The sequence below is a fragment of the Planococcus citri genome, chromosome 1 (assembly GCF_950023065.1).
Source record: "Planococcus citri chromosome 1, ihPlaCitr1.1, whole genome shotgun sequence".
NCBI classification, from domain to species: domain Eukaryota; kingdom Metazoa; phylum Arthropoda; class Insecta; order Hemiptera; family Pseudococcidae; genus Planococcus; species Planococcus citri.
In genome coordinates, this window is record NC_088677.1 from 58,593,111 (window position 1) to 58,608,819 (window position 15,709).

General features: G+C 34.2%; 4 protein-coding genes across 4 annotated transcripts; 1 reads left to right on the top strand and 3 right to left on the bottom strand.

The window, feature by feature from the left end:
* Window positions 1-3,304: 3,304 nt before the first annotated feature.
* Window positions 3,305-6,552, bottom strand: LOC135833112 (polyubiquitin-C). Its single transcript, XM_065346736.1, has 2 exons — window positions 6,360-6,552; window positions 3,305-5,087 (listed from the first exon to the last, which is right to left on the bottom strand). The coding sequence occupies exon 2, from the start codon at window positions 5,074-5,076 to the stop codon at window positions 3,475-3,477; it is 1,602 nt and encodes a 533-aa protein (XP_065202808.1). The 5' UTR covers window positions 5,077-5,087; window positions 6,360-6,552; the 3' UTR covers window positions 3,305-3,474.
* A 2,778-nt stretch (window positions 6,553-9,330) lies between these two features.
* Window positions 9,331-12,132, bottom strand: Fbw5 (F-box and WD repeat domain containing 5). Its single transcript, XM_065346742.1, has 9 exons — window positions 11,920-12,132; window positions 11,590-11,849; window positions 11,352-11,509; window positions 11,098-11,275; window positions 10,677-11,010; window positions 10,505-10,593; window positions 10,281-10,433; window positions 9,991-10,210; window positions 9,331-9,913 (listed from the first exon to the last, which is right to left on the bottom strand). Exons 2-9 carry the CDS (start codon window positions 11,780-11,782, stop codon window positions 9,418-9,420), a joined length of 1,821 nt encoding a protein of 606 aa, XP_065202814.1. The 5' UTR covers window positions 11,783-11,849; window positions 11,920-12,132; the 3' UTR covers window positions 9,331-9,417.
* Window positions 12,133-13,104: 972 nt separating this feature from the next.
* Window positions 13,105-14,001, top strand: LOC135833122 (ankyrin repeat domain-containing protein 39-like). Its single transcript, XM_065346756.1, has 3 exons — window positions 13,105-13,206; window positions 13,294-13,506; window positions 13,656-14,001. Exons 1-3 carry the CDS (start codon window positions 13,113-13,115, stop codon window positions 13,853-13,855), a joined length of 507 nt encoding a protein of 168 aa, XP_065202828.1. The 5' UTR covers window positions 13,105-13,112; the 3' UTR covers window positions 13,856-14,001.
* Window positions 14,002-14,052: 51 nt separating this feature from the next.
* LOC135833121 (pleckstrin homology domain-containing family A member 8) lies at window positions 14,053-15,653 on the bottom strand. The gene is made up of 5 exons (XM_065346754.1): window positions 15,353-15,653; window positions 15,218-15,273; window positions 14,854-14,972; window positions 14,616-14,766; window positions 14,053-14,536 (listed from the first exon to the last, which is right to left on the bottom strand). The coding sequence occupies exons 1-5, from the start codon at window positions 15,462-15,464 to the stop codon at window positions 14,360-14,362; spliced, it is 615 nt and encodes a 204-aa protein (XP_065202826.1). The 5' UTR covers window positions 15,465-15,653; the 3' UTR covers window positions 14,053-14,359.
* Between the last annotated feature and the right edge of the window lie 56 nt (window positions 15,654-15,709).

Consider the following 15,709-nt stretch of genomic DNA (forward strand, 5'->3'; position numbering starts at 1 on the left):
AAGAAACTGATCATCACTTCATCAGTAAACATGAAATAAATTTAGATATTCTTATTTTCCTTTTTCTCAGTTTGGACTAAAAATAAAATTTTATAGCCATAAAAAACGAAAATTCAAAATTTAAAAATGTGATCATTGAAAGCAAGATAAGAATTCTAAAAATGTCAATGGGGGGGGGTGAGGTTAGAACTTTAGAATTAGAAATGATAATGCCGAAGAACGAACGAGTGGTAGTTTTCAACTTTCTGAGTTTTACTTGAGACTCAGGAGTTTGAAAATCTCACCGTTGACATTTTTAGAATCTAGTTCCTCTTCTATGTGGGTCACTAGCAAGCACCGATTGAGCAAATACGTGCTGTAGATCGAATTTTTTTGAAAAAATGAAATTTTCAAAAAGTCTTTGGAGGCTTTAAAACGACTTGAAACCACCTCCAGTTGACGCAGCAAGTCAATAAATTAAAGCGCAGTTTTTACTCAGTGAAATCTGCTTTAGGCTTCAGAATTTCTTGAAACGAGGGTATGGTTGTAGTCTATCGAAAATTTCAGCATTCTTGTTAAAATTTTGATTTTTTTCTCCATTTTTGGCACTGGGGTTTTCAAAAATTTCCATACCAAAAATCGAAAAATGCACTTTAGTAGGTACCTACAAGTTTGGCTGATGATACATTTTTGCATGCAGGTTCGATCTACGAGTATTTGTATGTTTGTTCGGTATCAGCTTTGGTCCTCAACTTTTAGACCGTTATCATTTTCGGAGTAAAACACCGTCAACAGATCAACTCATTTTGATGGTAAACAGAAACTTAAAAAAACGTTGAATTCCTCTTCCGGCCTCTTGGACTTCATTTGATTTTTGCCTCATTATCCTCTTGGGACTTCTCGACGGTCGACGCTTACTTTTCAAATCGAATCATTTCCAGAAGTGTATTCAGAGTGTCCAAAAAAAAACTTAAAATTTGGCACCAAACACAATCGTATGATAATGCCAAGTATTGCTTCTCTCCCCCCCCCCCCGCTGACCTTTTTTTACTCCTATAAACAGCAATTTTTTAGATACCTACTTCGTTTTTTTGGTATCATTTTAATATTTTTTAAACGTTTATTTCTGTCGGTGAAATGTCTGTTTTTGACAGAAAAATTTTGTCGTGAATTTCTGTATAGCAGTTGAAAGTAATAAAATGTCGTGAATTTTTTAATTCGTCGTTTGATATGTTATTGATTATTTTGTCGTTGGAGTACCTTTTATGTCGGGATAAGCTCTTTATTGTCGGGAATTTCCAATTCAGTCGTGGTAATGATTTTTTTGGCGTGAAAGTACCTATGCTTGTCGTGCTGACGCCCTTTTTTGTCGTGGTATTAAATCTCACCCTTTATAAAATAGATTTTTGTCTGCTGAATATCCATAAAAAAGTCTTAGGTTTTGAAATTTCATAGGATCTGGGATTACTGAAAAGAGTAAAAATTTTAGATTTGGCATGTATAGCCCTTGAATTTAAAATACTTAGGTAGGTAAGTAAGTACCTACATAAAAAAATTGGTAATTTTTTTTGTATGCAATTTTTCTGCCACGCCAAAGATGCCGCCGTCGCCCACAAATTTTTGTCGTCGCCAAAAATTGAACTTTTTGTCGGCGCGTCACCGACCGCCGATGAAAAATCAGTACAATCACAATAATTCATAAAACGCCACCGCTGAAAAAAAAGCTCATCGCCGTATGGTACTAGATTGAATCTGTCTTGAATAACTTTGTAACAATCATAAAATACTTGTAGCTACCCTACAGCTCAGACAGCTCTCAGTAAAAAATAAATTATTGAGAATAAGGCCCGAATTCATAGACGATACTAAACTTAGGGATCACTTGGCTAACAGGCTAATGTAAACAAATGAAAATTTCATATTTTTAAAATGATAAATGGATACTTCCGAGTCCGTTCAATCTCTCAATTTAATAATTAAAATTTTTCAAAAATTCAATCACGCCTGGAAAAATTGCTTCATATAACTTAGCGAGTGATCGTGATCCCTAAAGTAAGGTCTATGAATACGACTCTAAAATTCTGATTCCAAATCCAAACAGTTGACTTTTCTAATTTCTTTAAACACCCGTGGGCCATGTACCTACGCTCATTGAAAATTCGTATGTCTCAGCAATCTCAATTTTTAAAGTCGACCCCTACGAAAGTACGAAATCCATAAATTAAAATGAAAATTGAAATTATTATGCTTTTTATAAAACAGGTTGATTTGATATAAAGTGAAACTCATAAATTGTCGCATAAAAGACTGCAGATGAATGAAGATGTTTGATGAAAAATTTCGAAAAAATTAAAAATAATAATTATTAATTTAATTAAAATTTTGTTGAACGACATGAACGAAATGAACGGCTGTTACGCATCCTGCGTGCAAAGAGAAAAATCCCTCCACGCATGGTGAAATCCATAAATCTATGGTGAAATGAAATCTGATGAAATTTATCCTTGTTTCATTTCACAATAAGTTTTATATTGGTAGAAATGACAAAACATACTCCAATGTTTCGACTTTATAAAATACGACGAAATCTGCCAAAAATTCTGATCATTGGGCGTCGATGTCATGGACCATGGTCTCTGATTTGACTCCTGAAAATTCGTAATTTGAAGGAGTTGGAACTCCTAATTCATTTTAAATTTTATGGTTCGGCGGTTTTGCAAACCCTGAAAACAACTCTAAATTTTGTAATTGCAGTTTGGAGCACCTAAAAACTCAGAAGTTGATTTGCAAATTTCATAATAAACGACACTTCGACCTTTTTTTAAGTTCAATTCAAAGTTGAAATATTGAATTACGTGGCTTGCGCTGAATAACTTATCCATCGTTCAGTATTCCTGAAAAAAAAAAACTGTTTTCAACCTCGTAAAATTTAACATTGAACCTACAATTTACAAGTTTGTTTCCAAAAAATATCATTTCAACGATGGAGAAAGTCAGTTCAAATTTCAATACGTTGATTTGATGTGATAAATCCATCACGATATCTCTGTTTCAACTAAGTAATCAATTATCATCAAAAATGAGATTCGCAACAACGAACAATCTGTATGTAAAACGCAACTGATGAAAATTTCTTTCGTTATTTCATCCATTAGACCATAAAAAATACTTCACGCAGCAATCAATCTTCGAATGAAAAACATCTGCGTCGAATTACGAGACAAATCGATAATAAACCATTCAAAATTTTAATTTTTCAGCACTCTAAAAAAATCGAAGAGAAATGATACAACTATGCTATTACTAAAAATGACAAGAGGAAGTCTGCATTTGAAAAAAATATATTTCTATCGAATCAAAATTTGAAAAAGCATTGGTACAATGTAAAATCAATATGAGAAGTAAACACGACAAGTAAACTGCGAATAAAGAATCATTGTAAAATAAAAATTAAAAAAAAAGAACAAATAATTTCGGAATTTTGAACGAGATAAATTAGTAACCACCACGAAGTCGTAAAACCAAGTGGAGAGTAGATTCCTTTTGAATATTATAATCGCTGAGGGTGCGACCGTCTTCTAATTGTTTTCCAGCGAAGATTAAACGTTGCTGGTCAGGAGGAATACCTTCCTTATCTTGGATCTTAGCTTTAACGTTCTCGATGGTATCAGACGGTTCGACTTCTAGTGTGATGGTTTTTCCGGTAAGCGTTTTAACGAAGATCTGCATACCACCACGTAACCGTAGAACTAGATGAAGGGTCGATTCTTTTTGAATGTTGTAATCGCTCAGTGTTCTGCCGTCTTCCAATTGCTTACCGGCGAAGATCAATCTTTGCTGGTCAGGCGGGATACCTTCTTTATCTTGAATTTTCGCTTTTACGTTTTCGATTGTGTCGGATGGCTCGACTTCTAAGGTGATGGTTTTACCGGTGAGTGTTTTTACGAAAATTTGCATACCGCCACGAAGACGTAATACTAAATGCAGAGTCGATTCTTTTTGAATATTATAATCACTGAGCGTACGGCCATCTTCCAATTGTTTACCGGCGAAAATTAATCTCTGCTGGTCGGGCGGGATACCTTCTTTGTCTTGAATCTTGGCTTTAACGTTTTCAATCGTATCGGACGGTTCAACTTCTAAAGTTATCGTTTTGCCGGTGAGCGTTTTCACGAAAATTTGCATACCACCTCGAAGACGCAAGACTAAATGAAGGGTGGATTCTTTCTGGATGTTATAATCGCTCAAAGTGCGGCCATCTTCCAACTGTTTTCCGGCAAAGATCAAACGTTGTTGGTCGGGTGGGATGCCTTCTTTGTCTTGGATTTTCGCTTTGACATTTTCGATCGTGTCTGAGGGTTCGACTTCGAGGGTGATCGTTTTACCGGTAAGAGTTTTAACGAAGATTTGCATTCCACCGCGTAGACGTAAAACCAAATGGAGAGTCGATTCTTTCTGAATATTGTAATCGCTCAAAGTACGACCGTCTTCTAATTGTTTGCCGGCGAAAATCAATCTTTGTTGGTCGGGTGGAATACCTTCCTTGTCTTGAATTTTAGCTTTCACATTTTCGATAGTGTCGGAAGGTTCGACTTCGAGGGTGATCGTCTTACCGGTGAGCGTTTTGACGAAAATTTGCATACCTCCACGGAGACGTAAGACTAAATGTAAAGTTGACTCTTTTTGGATATTGTAGTCGCTTAATGTACGTCCGTCTTCCAATTGTTTACCGGCGAAGATCAATCGTTGCTGGTCGGGAGGGATACCCTCTTTGTCTTGGATTTTAGCTTTTACATTTTCGATCGTATCGGACGGTTCGACTTCCAGAGTAATAGTTTTGCCGGTGAGAGTTTTAACGAAGATTTGCATACCACCGCGCAGACGTAGGACCAAATGAAGCGTAGATTCTTTTTGAATATTGTAGTCGCTCAACGTACGGCCGTCTTCTAGTTGTTTACCGGCGAAAATCAATCGTTGTTGGTCGGGTGGGATGCCTTCTTTATCTTGGATCTTGGCTTTGACATTTTCAATCGTATCGGACGGCTCGACCTCTAAGGTGATGGTTTTACCGGTCAGAGTTTTCACGAAGATTTGCATCTTGAAAGAACCTAAAACAGAAATAAGAAAACATGTAATTAAATACCTACGTTAATGACGAGATATTGTAATAAGTTAAGCTAGGTTTCAATACGAAATGTTTCGTTTATAAAAAGTACACGATGGTCGTTTCGGTATCGAGTAAAAAAGACACTAGCATAAAATAAGCATAGGCCTAGAGAATTTCATTAATTACTTGAATCAATTCGATGGAATGCTTCACCCAGTAGATAACGATTAGCGGTGGTAATACCTAACTAGCCTAGTATTCAATTACAACGCAACTGAGGCTAAATACGTAATTCCTAGGCAACGAATAATTCTTTCACAGGCGAGAGTATTACGTCAGACGAAAGAAAATCAACAATTTAACATCAGAAACGTACCTCGACGAATGTCGAATGATGCAACATTAGTAAGAATAAGAAAGTAGGCCTAATGAAATAATACTTCTAATTTCTATAACCTGAAATTTTTCACTAGACACAATAGATCAGAGCGATGATCGAAAATTTTGAAATTTACGAATTTAAATAAACGATAAATCCCTAGAACTAAAAATATCAACTACTCGATAGAGAGAGTGACTAAGCGTAAATACATAATACGCAACATCTTAGACAAAGGAAATGAACTTCGTACTTCATACGTGGACGTATTACGTCAGATGAAAAAACCCACAATGATATTTTGAAACGAATTTTCGGGAAATTAATCGTCGTAAACTCTTCGCTATCCACTTAAACTGAGCAAAATACAAAATTTAGAAGAAAATGTCAGACATTGATAGAAGCCATAGAAAGGCCCAAATGACCTTCTGTACAAGACTGATGCAATAATTTCGATACTCACGTCGAACTATGGAAATCACTTACTTTTTTCAAAATATTCACACAGAATCGAATGAAACTAGTTATCGAACTTATACTAATACGATAGATAATTAACTCTAACAACGATTCGTACTTCAACAGACGATAATTTAAATGCAATTGAAAGACGAGACCACGTTACGCCCTGATCGAAATGGACGACCAAAACTACCAAAATTCTCGGGTTTCTTCAGTTTTTTTTGGTAAATCACGATGCTCAAAACACTTTAGAATTCAGAGCCACGTAAGATAAAACACACTGAATTATAAATTACTTAAAACAAAGCACAAGCATCGATACCTCGACCATGAAACAAATCCCTAACATTTAACATCAAATATTGAAATTTTGAAAAGCTGAACGAAATACATGTTATTCTAAAACAAGGTGAAATAAACGTAGAAACTTACTTTGCAATAATGGAATAAAAACTTCAATTAAATAAAACGCGAATAAAGATTAAGATGCGACAATTCACAACGTAATTTCACAGCAATAAACAACTTTCTAATACAAATCGCCACAATTCAACAGAATATATAGACGAGCAATGCGTAATTCGTAGAACAAAGACGATGAATAACAGTAAATCAGTAGAAATATCGCACTACGTAGTAAATAAATACAAAGAGGTCGAAGTCGCAAGGCGGATGAATACCATAGATTGTTCTAGATCTTGGAACTATTTTACGCAGTGCTGCCATCTTGAGAAAACATGAAATTACTCGTTCGTACTGATTAAAATGAAATAAAATGACCAAATCAACGAGTAATTTGGAATGTAAATTGCGATTGAGTGGAAATTATGTGATTATGGATTGAAAATTGGATATTCAAAAACACAAATCGTACAGAAAATCAGTAACGCTTCTAATTAATTTTCGTGGGGAATTTGTTTGTAGGTGTCAGAAGAGACCAAACACGATACTGTTCAGACAACAGCTGTTTTTCTTCATTTCTTCTCTTTGCCGTTCGCTTTCGCCCTTTGTGATGAATTTTCCATTTATTTTCGTCGTTTATTTTTCTAGATTTCTACGCTATCTTATCTTATCTCATTACCATTACCCCGGTTCCCGGAAATGATCCGAATTTTTTCATTCTGTTGCACTGTTGAGAGTTTAAACTTTAAAACGTAATATTGTAACATTTCAATAACAAAATTTTTATAATCTGAGGTAGAGAATCTGTAGGTATTTATGTTGTGTAGTGTGCGTCGTATTTGCACATTCAAAAAAAAGTAAATACTTCCACTACGTACATTACATGGATTATTCATATGTCCCATAATAAACTACATGGGCCAAAAAACATGAGGAGCTTGGTGACAAAGTTAGACAAACGCCACGGAGGGCGCATACGGAAAGGGACCTAACGACCAAAAAAAAAAAAAAAAAGTTCTCCGAAATTGTTGTAGGAACTCTGTAAAGGTTCCTACAACAATTTCGGAGAACTTTTTTTTTTTTGGTCGTTAGGTCCCTTTCCGTATGCGCCCTCCGTGGCGTTTGTCTAACTTTGTCACCAAGCTCCTCACATGGTCCATGACCGTGACTCACCCTGACGAAAATGTACTGAACGAAAACTCAAAAGTTGAGGTTTGTACCTAGACCTACCTACCGGTATTTTGAAAACTACCTGTCTGCCAATTCGCAGCTAAAGCTCGAAAGTTCAAAATTTTAAGGGGTAAATTCTAAGAAATGCCAACTTTGAAATGTTAAAAATGCCAACTGCAAAAATCAAAACTTTCACTATACCAATACTCATCTCCATTCTATACAATCATTTTTCGAAAATTAAAATTTGCTTAAATAAAACAGATTTGCTTGTACTTTTTTCGCTCGGGCTAGAAATAGTGATTTGAAAATGAAAATAGGTAATACTCCCAATTTTTGTACTTGACCCAATGTTTTTATTTAACATTACGGGAAATTAAAAAAAATTGAAAATTACCTAACGCAATTTTATTCTAACTTTTACGCATAATTGGCCGGAGTAATTTCATTTTTTAACCCAACATGGATTAAAATTTTGAAGAAATGAAAATTTTACTTTTAAAATTAGTAAATTTTTTAATGTTTCCAAGAGACTGCCATCGGAGAAAAAATTGAAAAAATCAAAGTTATGAATTTTCCTTTTTTTCACTAATGATTACTCTCATTGAAAAATTATTATTTGTATATCTAGTTTAGTTTTCACCTAGCTAATCTATCATCAATCCATCTATATTTTTTCATTTTTTTTTTGGACAGTTTTCTAACTCGAATAATTATTTTTCCAAAGAGCTTGAACAAAAAATGAAATGGAATTGGCTCGAGCAAAGCAAGGGCAAAAACTTGCAAAATTTTATAACTTGAGAATTTGAAAAACGTTATTTTTCAAGTCAAAAATGATATTTTCCAATGTTGATATTTTTCAAATTCGAGACTTACTTAGGTACCTAATATTTTTGTAGAAATTTAGAATCGTGAAAGTGAAATAAAAATGGCCCGAGCGAAGCGAAGGCAAAAGCTTTCAATAATTTGTAGCACGAAAATCGAAGAACATCATTTTTGATGATAGAAAATTATTTTTTTGACCTTTGAATTTTTCAAATTCTCGCAATATTTTTCTAGAAAATGTAAACTTACTTTGAAAAAGGAAAACAAATTAGCCCCAGCGAAGCGAGGTTCAAAGCTTTTGGAAATGTACATTTTAAAAACTAAAATAGCATAATTCTACGATTATTTGAAAAAATAAATAGGCAAATGAAAAAATGAGTCAAGTATAAATTTGTCAACTAAGAAGGTAGGTACAATATTATTGTTCAATTTGCCAACTGAGTCCTCAGGTATTGTGTCATGCTCGCATCAATTGGAAAATTTAGAATAAGAATAGCCGAATTAAATTTAAATTTATGGCGTTGAGTCTGTTTGAACAAAATGAATATTTTCCTTGAAAGTTGAAAAGTTGGCAATTTTGAGTTTCCATATTACATTTGAAATTAATTGTATGTAGTTGGTAAATCGAATTCAATTTCAGCTACATATTTGCAAATTGTCAACTTTTAAAGTAGATAATAAAGTTGACAATTGTGAGTTCTGAAGTTCTCAGTTGGCAAATCAAGAATGCCTTATCATCGAACTCTGAGTCAAAAACGCCAACTTTTACACTGATGATTAATTCAAAAGTTATCATTTTTGAATTTTCATCTTCGTTAACTCAAAAATGCCAACTTTTTAATTTTCCAAACCTGCCGGGGGATACCATACCCAGCCCCCTGCAATTGTTCTACGTAGCTTTCTACGGTCATTATAAAAATACCTTTAGTTCGTTCGGTATAAATTCTTGAACTATTTGGTTTTGTCGTTACTGTGCAGCAGCTCTGACGAATAAATTTGCCAACTATCAAATAAATAATTCGTATATTTATTCTGAAACATGATTGCAAACGTTGAAAAAGTAATAATAGGTATATAGGTAACAATCAAGAGGTCACATTATGACGCGAAAATTTTTTACGATTCGAGTTCCCAGCACTCGTCGTTTCGGGGATATTTCAACAGTTTTGGGACATTCGCTTATATCAGTAAACAGTTGAGATTTTTGAGCACGTGAACGCCATACTTTAATTAGACCATCGTCAGACACGGAGATAAGCATTTCTGGATCTTTGGGATTAAATGCAACGCTATTGACGATGTCACCGTGAGCAAATTTTGCTAAACCGATGCCATAGTGACGATCCCATAGATATCCGTGTTTGTCTTGAGATCCACTCGCGACGTAATCGTTACTAACGTCTAGAAATATGAGAAAACATTCGTCTCCCGGTGTATAAACTCTACGAGTTCGGAGCATTTTGCCCACTTCTTTGAAGGTTGTTAGATCAATAACATGGATATCGATTTCTTGCGCGATAGGAGGGGAATCCAGCGGATTACTGATAATGTAATCTTCCGGCCACGGTCTACAGTTCACGTACAAATACCTGTAAAATAAGATATCGAAATCAGATCGATGTTTGAGCAAAAGTTTCTGGGTTACTTTATGTAGTATTATATTTACCGATGATCAGGGGATAACTTCATTCCAATAACGTGACCGTGTAATTCTATAAGATGATCAACTGAGTCGTAATTTTTACCCATACGCAAAGGGTCTGATGACGAGCCATAGAGACCATCATAGGGTCGATTTGCGCGTTCTCTACATGCTATTCTTTCCATTACCGAAGGACCCGGGTCTAATTTCTTTGGAAAAGTTACTTGGCCGATACGTTTAATACCTGCGGGGAAAAATATAATATTAAGCTTAGTATTTCAATTTTCAAATGATAAGATAATAGTTTTTTTTACCTATTTGATGCGGAATGTTAGTTTTAGAGCCGGTAGTAAAAATGAGATATTTTTCAGGTTGCGATGCCAGATCGTCATCAGTATCAGTATCCAGTTCTTCGTCATTCTCTGATGAAATGTCAGAAGGAGCTGTACTTTCCGACATGGTGCATTCTGTCAATCGAATTAAAATCAATTTAATGGATTCTGTCTGATAAGAATAAAACGTGAAAATTAATAAGAACCTGTATCTGAATTATGTTTATCAGTGACTTCTACACTTTTGTAATTTTTCTCGTAAAAGAATGACGGTGGCATATTTTTTTTATATGGCCTGATAACAAGGAAAAAAACATATTACACGTGAATTCGGCAATAAAAATAGCTTACACTTGGAACTAACGAAGAAATAATTACTTGAACAGTTTGGAATTCGGTTCTCCGGCTGTTTCTCGACTTATAGAAGATACGCCGGAAGTACCAGGAAGTGCAGAAACGTCCGATCTACATTTCGCAACCAAAAGCGTACGAATGAAACTCGCATTTACATTCATGAAACGGAATAGCAAACTCATCAAGGGCTTTTGCTCTGATGTAACATCAGCGTAAGCCTTATGAATCCAAATACTACACGAACAAATTAAGTTGGCTATTTGCTTAACTTGGCCTGAAAAAATATACTCATCGTTGTAGAATGTACCGAATATGTCGAATGGTTTATTTAGTATCCGGCAGATTAACGACATCCCATCTGCAGAAAAAAAAAGATGAAACATGAGATACAATTCAACTTTAACTCACCAATGTGAATAATGAATTTTCATCTAGAGTAAATTACCTTCCAGAGAGAAAACAGCTATTTCACCCGATGTGTCTTCATTTTCACCGAAATGTACTCCAGATACTAAAAGTAAGGTATCTGTTTCGTTAAATTCAGCATACTGGGTGTACTTCCAACTGAATACTTTCATATCATAAGCATACTTTATGTTACACGGATACGTTGAATTCCAAACCTTGAAAATGAAACGATCGTGTAAATAAAATACAAATTCGTCGATTCTAGGGGTAATATAAATGTAAAATACTAACAAGAACGAATCCATCCATGGAACAAGTAACGAAATACTTTCCATCGTGAGAGAAAGTAACATACAGAACGGGTTCAGAATGAGATTTCAAAATTTCTGTTTCCACCAAAGGTGCGTGAAAAGTAAGTCGTTTGAATTCTTCATACCATGAAGTTTGTCCTACGAATAAAGCAAATGAATGAGAACCCATGATATTAGTTCTAATAGTTCTAATATGTACATACAACATGGTCGCTTACCTGGTTTCAATTCAGTATCATAATCCAACTTGAAATGCTTGCAAAACTGATAATGCCACAGGAATTCGTCGTAACAGATTCTATTCCAATTTGAACACGTGGTTCCGGCGTTCAAAATATCTTTCGGAGACAAATAATATAAAATCTTCAGTAGAATAGGATCAGTCAGACGATCCCAGCAGTCTTGCCACATTGCGTCCTTAGTAAGTTTATTCAGCAGTAAACGATACAGCCATTGAACGAGTCTTAAATGCGTGTCACTGTAAAAGATAATCGGTAAGATGAAAATGAAATTCGAATCAAGAATTTTACTCAGATTATTACCCTTACCAGTCTTTAATCGCCAATTGTCCAAAAGTACTGTTAAATTAGAAAATTCATTCTAATGCTCTTCTGCGTCGACTTGAAAAGTAAACTTTCGAATTCGAAGCTTATATAAAAATTACAGATAATTTTCAAAATCATGATCAATTATTGAAAATAATTCTTTTCATTTCCGTGTCATTTTCCTTTATCAAAATTTTCTCTTCTTTTCAGGCCTTTTTTGTTGTGATACGAAGATACCCGAAGTGCCCCGAAGTGTTCCGATATTGGTTCTCATTGTCTGTAACAATAGGCACACGTGACACAACCAAGATAACAAAACAATACAAATAATGTGCCGAGTGGACGCAGATTCGAAAAAAAAGAAAAGGAAAAGGATAATTTTTTGTAAATAGTTCACATTTAAATTAAATTAATGAAATAATCCAATAATTTAATAATAATAAATTCAAAACTGTCAATTTCATCGACATTTAGTAGTGTTTCTTTCCTCTGTAGTTGTAGTTGAAAATTGGTCAACGTTGATCGAAGCATATTCTATCGTTTCAATCTGTTCAATTATTATTATTAAATACCTTTTACACGTTTGAAAAATATTTTATTCGATGCCATATATTATAATTCGTGGCAATTTAGCTTCGTACGACAATAAATATCCATGGAGAGTATTGGTTTCGGGCCTTAGATGTAATTCATTGCGTAACATTCCTAACATATTGTTGTAAACTGTTTTCGATTGCTAATTTTTCCTCGAATTTCAGCTCAAGATATTGAATCGCTGAAGAGATTCCCTTGTGGTGGCTACTGTGATGAATGTACAATTGTCTACCTCCAGCATCCGTGCGTGATATTATCTGCTCTGGAAGAACTGGGATACCAGATTGTAGCTTCTTCTTCCACCTCGGTTAAGCAAGATTACAACGAATACATGTGGACCATGAGAAAATATTCTTGTGATTTGGAATCTGACAATACCTCTCAAATGACGTATGAAATATCATCGTCAAAGTGCAGCTGATTTAAATATCAACGTTTTGTTGATTTAACATATTTTTTACATTTTTGTTGCAGTATTAGCATTAAAAATTCTGATTTGTGATTGCTGCATAATTTTGAATTTGCCAAGTGAGTCAACTTTCGTTTCTAAATTATGATATTTTGAATGTTTGGACTAAAATCTATTCGTTTCAGTAAGCAATATGTCTCACGCTCATTGTTGTCAAAACAAAGCTAAATCTAACGTAGCTCAAAGCCTCGACGAAATGGAATTCGAACGTGGTATTTGGTCTGCTGGTGAGTAATTTCAAACACTTATGGGTTTAATGATTATTGATCACGGACTACAGTTAATGATCCTTTTTTTCATTGTCCTCCTCGTAGCTTGCGATAACGATAAAGCCAAAGTCGAAAAATTTCTCACAAACAAGGATACTCCAGTGGATGTGAGAGATGCTGCAGGCTACACCGCTTTACATTATGCGTCTTCTAGAGGACATCTCAACATTTGCGAATTATTATTGAAATTCGGCGCTGACATCAATGCTGAAACTAGAGCCGGTAAAGCAACAGCTTTGCATAGAGCTGCGTCCAGTGGTATGTAAAATTTATACCCTAACGAACTGATACCTAATTATGATGATAATCTGACTACTAGAAATTACCTCAAATTACCATTTTTCTTTGTGTCCTTCAGATAATTATCACTGTAGCGAGTATATTTAGCATTCATTATTTCATTTCAGGTAAAAAATCCATCGTCGAGTTATTATTACAAAACGGATGTGATATTCTGAAACAAGATGCGGATGGGCGAACTGCTCTGCACCGGGCTATTATTAATCGTCATTACGATATTGCTAAAATGCTTTCCACTGTTTGTCCGAATGTTTCATCCATCAGGGATAATAAAAATAAACTTGCCCAAGATTACGATGAAAAATAATTACACTTTGAAGCAATATATCTAGTCATTATGGAATACTGCTTTTGTTTAGCGTACTTATGCATTTTTACTTTACTTTGTTCTTCTATTTTTACGAAAGCATTATTTACCTTTAATTTTTCAAATATAAAATGTGTGTTATTTTACGAGTTTCTCTGTGGTAATATTCTGTCAACTCATTACAATCAGAACACGAATTACGAAGAAAAATTTACTCATTAAATGATCCTGTTATAAAATTAAAATAACATTAACGTAGTAGAAGTTTATAGTAACATAAGGTTTTCACGCAGTAACATTAGCACTCTTTACGAATTATTCTATTTTGGTCCTTTTAAGGAAAACCTAATAACATCATACTCTCTTAACATAATTGGCAGAAAAGTTCACGAGAAAAAAACATTACAACAAAACAAAAAGTTCACGAGTATACATAAAATAAATCAGGAAAACACGTAAAAATAAAAAGTAATTTTAGGTATCAGTTTTTGCTTCATCTGAACATCAATGATGAGGTTGAATATTGTGCTTCTGACAAAAAGCTATCAATGTTTCTAAATTTGTCGCTAATTTTTCTGAATAATCGTCTAGATGAGAAATGATTACTTTTCTGTCTTCTAATTCTTCCTGTCCAATGATAGTTAAAAATCGAGATCTGGAAGGGCATTTCGCCTGCAGCATCTGTTGAAAACCAATTCATAAATTACTGTACGAATATTCATCAATATTACACAAAGACAATGACACTGAAGTAACTTACTCTAAATAGGATTCGAATAGCGAAATTATGATGGGCTGCTAACGTTTCTTCGTAGGCTACTTTCATAATTCGACATAAATTCTCGTCGTGAATACCTTTCTTTTCATTTTCTAGGAAGATTGATAGGAATTTACTCATGAATGTTAAACCCCTGTAATTATTATACAGCTTAATTAGCGATTAAAATAGGTACGTAACTAGGTATGGATACAAAATAGAAATAATGAATTGTTTTAACCTTCTTAGCCATAACAATGATTCTATCGCATGATTTTCGCCTCTTTCATTTTCATATAAAATCATACGCAATAAACAGTTGAATTCTTCAGTATTTTCCAAATATTTCGCATTTATTTTCTGAAAAAAAAACAACAACATGAATCAAATTATGCCTAAAGCAAATTGACGTAATCATTTAATCACGCAAACAACAGAATTGTCCAATGTAAACATTTCTTTGAAACGCAACATTGTCTCAATTAAACATGTTCTATCTACTAATCAAATATAAATTATTGAATTTTATCAACGTGATTATGTGGTGAAGGAAGCAAATACAGATAAGGTAATGTCCCATTGACTGAATTCAAAAATATACTAACCTCTATATTCCCAAGTAAATCTTTCTTGACTGGCTCAAAAGCGAGACCAAATTGATCTGTAATAGGCATAATTTTAATTAAATTGATTCTGTTGAAGCTTAATTAAAAGCTATGAAAGCTTTGTTAGGTACTTACCAACCAACCAAACGATACCTCTGGAAGCACTCAAGAATTGCAATGTGTCAATTTCATTTTCGACTGCTGGAAACCATTGTTGAAATAGTGTCACACTTTGTGCTACAGTCATTGTGTACGTACACAAATTTTTAACCTATTAATTTAAACCACTGAAGATCTAGTTTCACTAGACATTTAATTACAAATACGGCCCTATTCTTTCAATTATTAAATTTAAATAAAAGAATAGCTGAGGACAACTCGAACAAAGCATGATTACTGTGTTCCCTATCTAACTCTGATCAGCTGGCAAGTTGAAAAAAAAACAACAAAACAAGTGTCATAGATTCATCGTTCGTAGAAAAGTTCAAATGG

Excerpts from the sequence above, each read along its gene's own strand:
- LOC135833112 (XM_065346736.1), bottom strand. The coding sequence starts at position 5,076 with ATGCAAATCTTCGTGAAAACTCTGACCGGTAAAACCATCACCTTAGAG.
- Fbw5 (XM_065346742.1), bottom strand. The coding sequence starts at position 11,782 with ATGTGGCAAGACTGCTGGGATCGTCTGACTGATCCTATTCTACTGAAG. Across the intron at positions 11,510-11,589 it reads TGATACTGAATTGAAACCAG|GACAAACTTCATGGTATGAA; the intron begins GTAAGCGACCAT and ends CTTTATTCGTAG. Across the intron at positions 11,011-11,097 it reads AGCTGTTTTCTCTCTGGAAG|ATGGGATGTCGTTAATCTGC; the intron begins GTAATTTACTCT and ends TTTTTTCTGCAG.
- LOC135833122 (XM_065346756.1), top strand. The coding sequence starts at position 13,113 with ATGTCTCACGCTCATTGTTGTCAAAACAAAGCTAAATCTAACGTAGCT. Across the intron at positions 13,207-13,293 it reads ACGTGGTATTTGGTCTGCTG|CTTGCGATAACGATAAAGCC; the intron begins GTGAGTAATTTC and ends TCCTCCTCGTAG. Across the intron at positions 13,507-13,655 it reads GCATAGAGCTGCGTCCAGTG|GTAAAAAATCCATCGTCGAG; the intron begins GTATGTAAAATT and ends ATTTCATTTCAG.
- LOC135833121 (XM_065346754.1), bottom strand. The coding sequence starts at position 15,464 with ATGACTGTAGCACAAAGTGTGACACTATTTCAACAATGGTTTCCAGCA. Across the intron at positions 14,767-14,853 it reads TCATTGTTATGGCTAAGAAG|GGGTTTAACATTCATGAGTA; the intron begins GTTAAAACAATT and ends TAATAATTACAG. Across the intron at positions 14,537-14,615 it reads CTATTCGAATCCTATTTAGA|ATGCTGCAGGCGAAATGCCC; the intron begins GTAAGTTACTTC and ends GGTTTTCAACAG.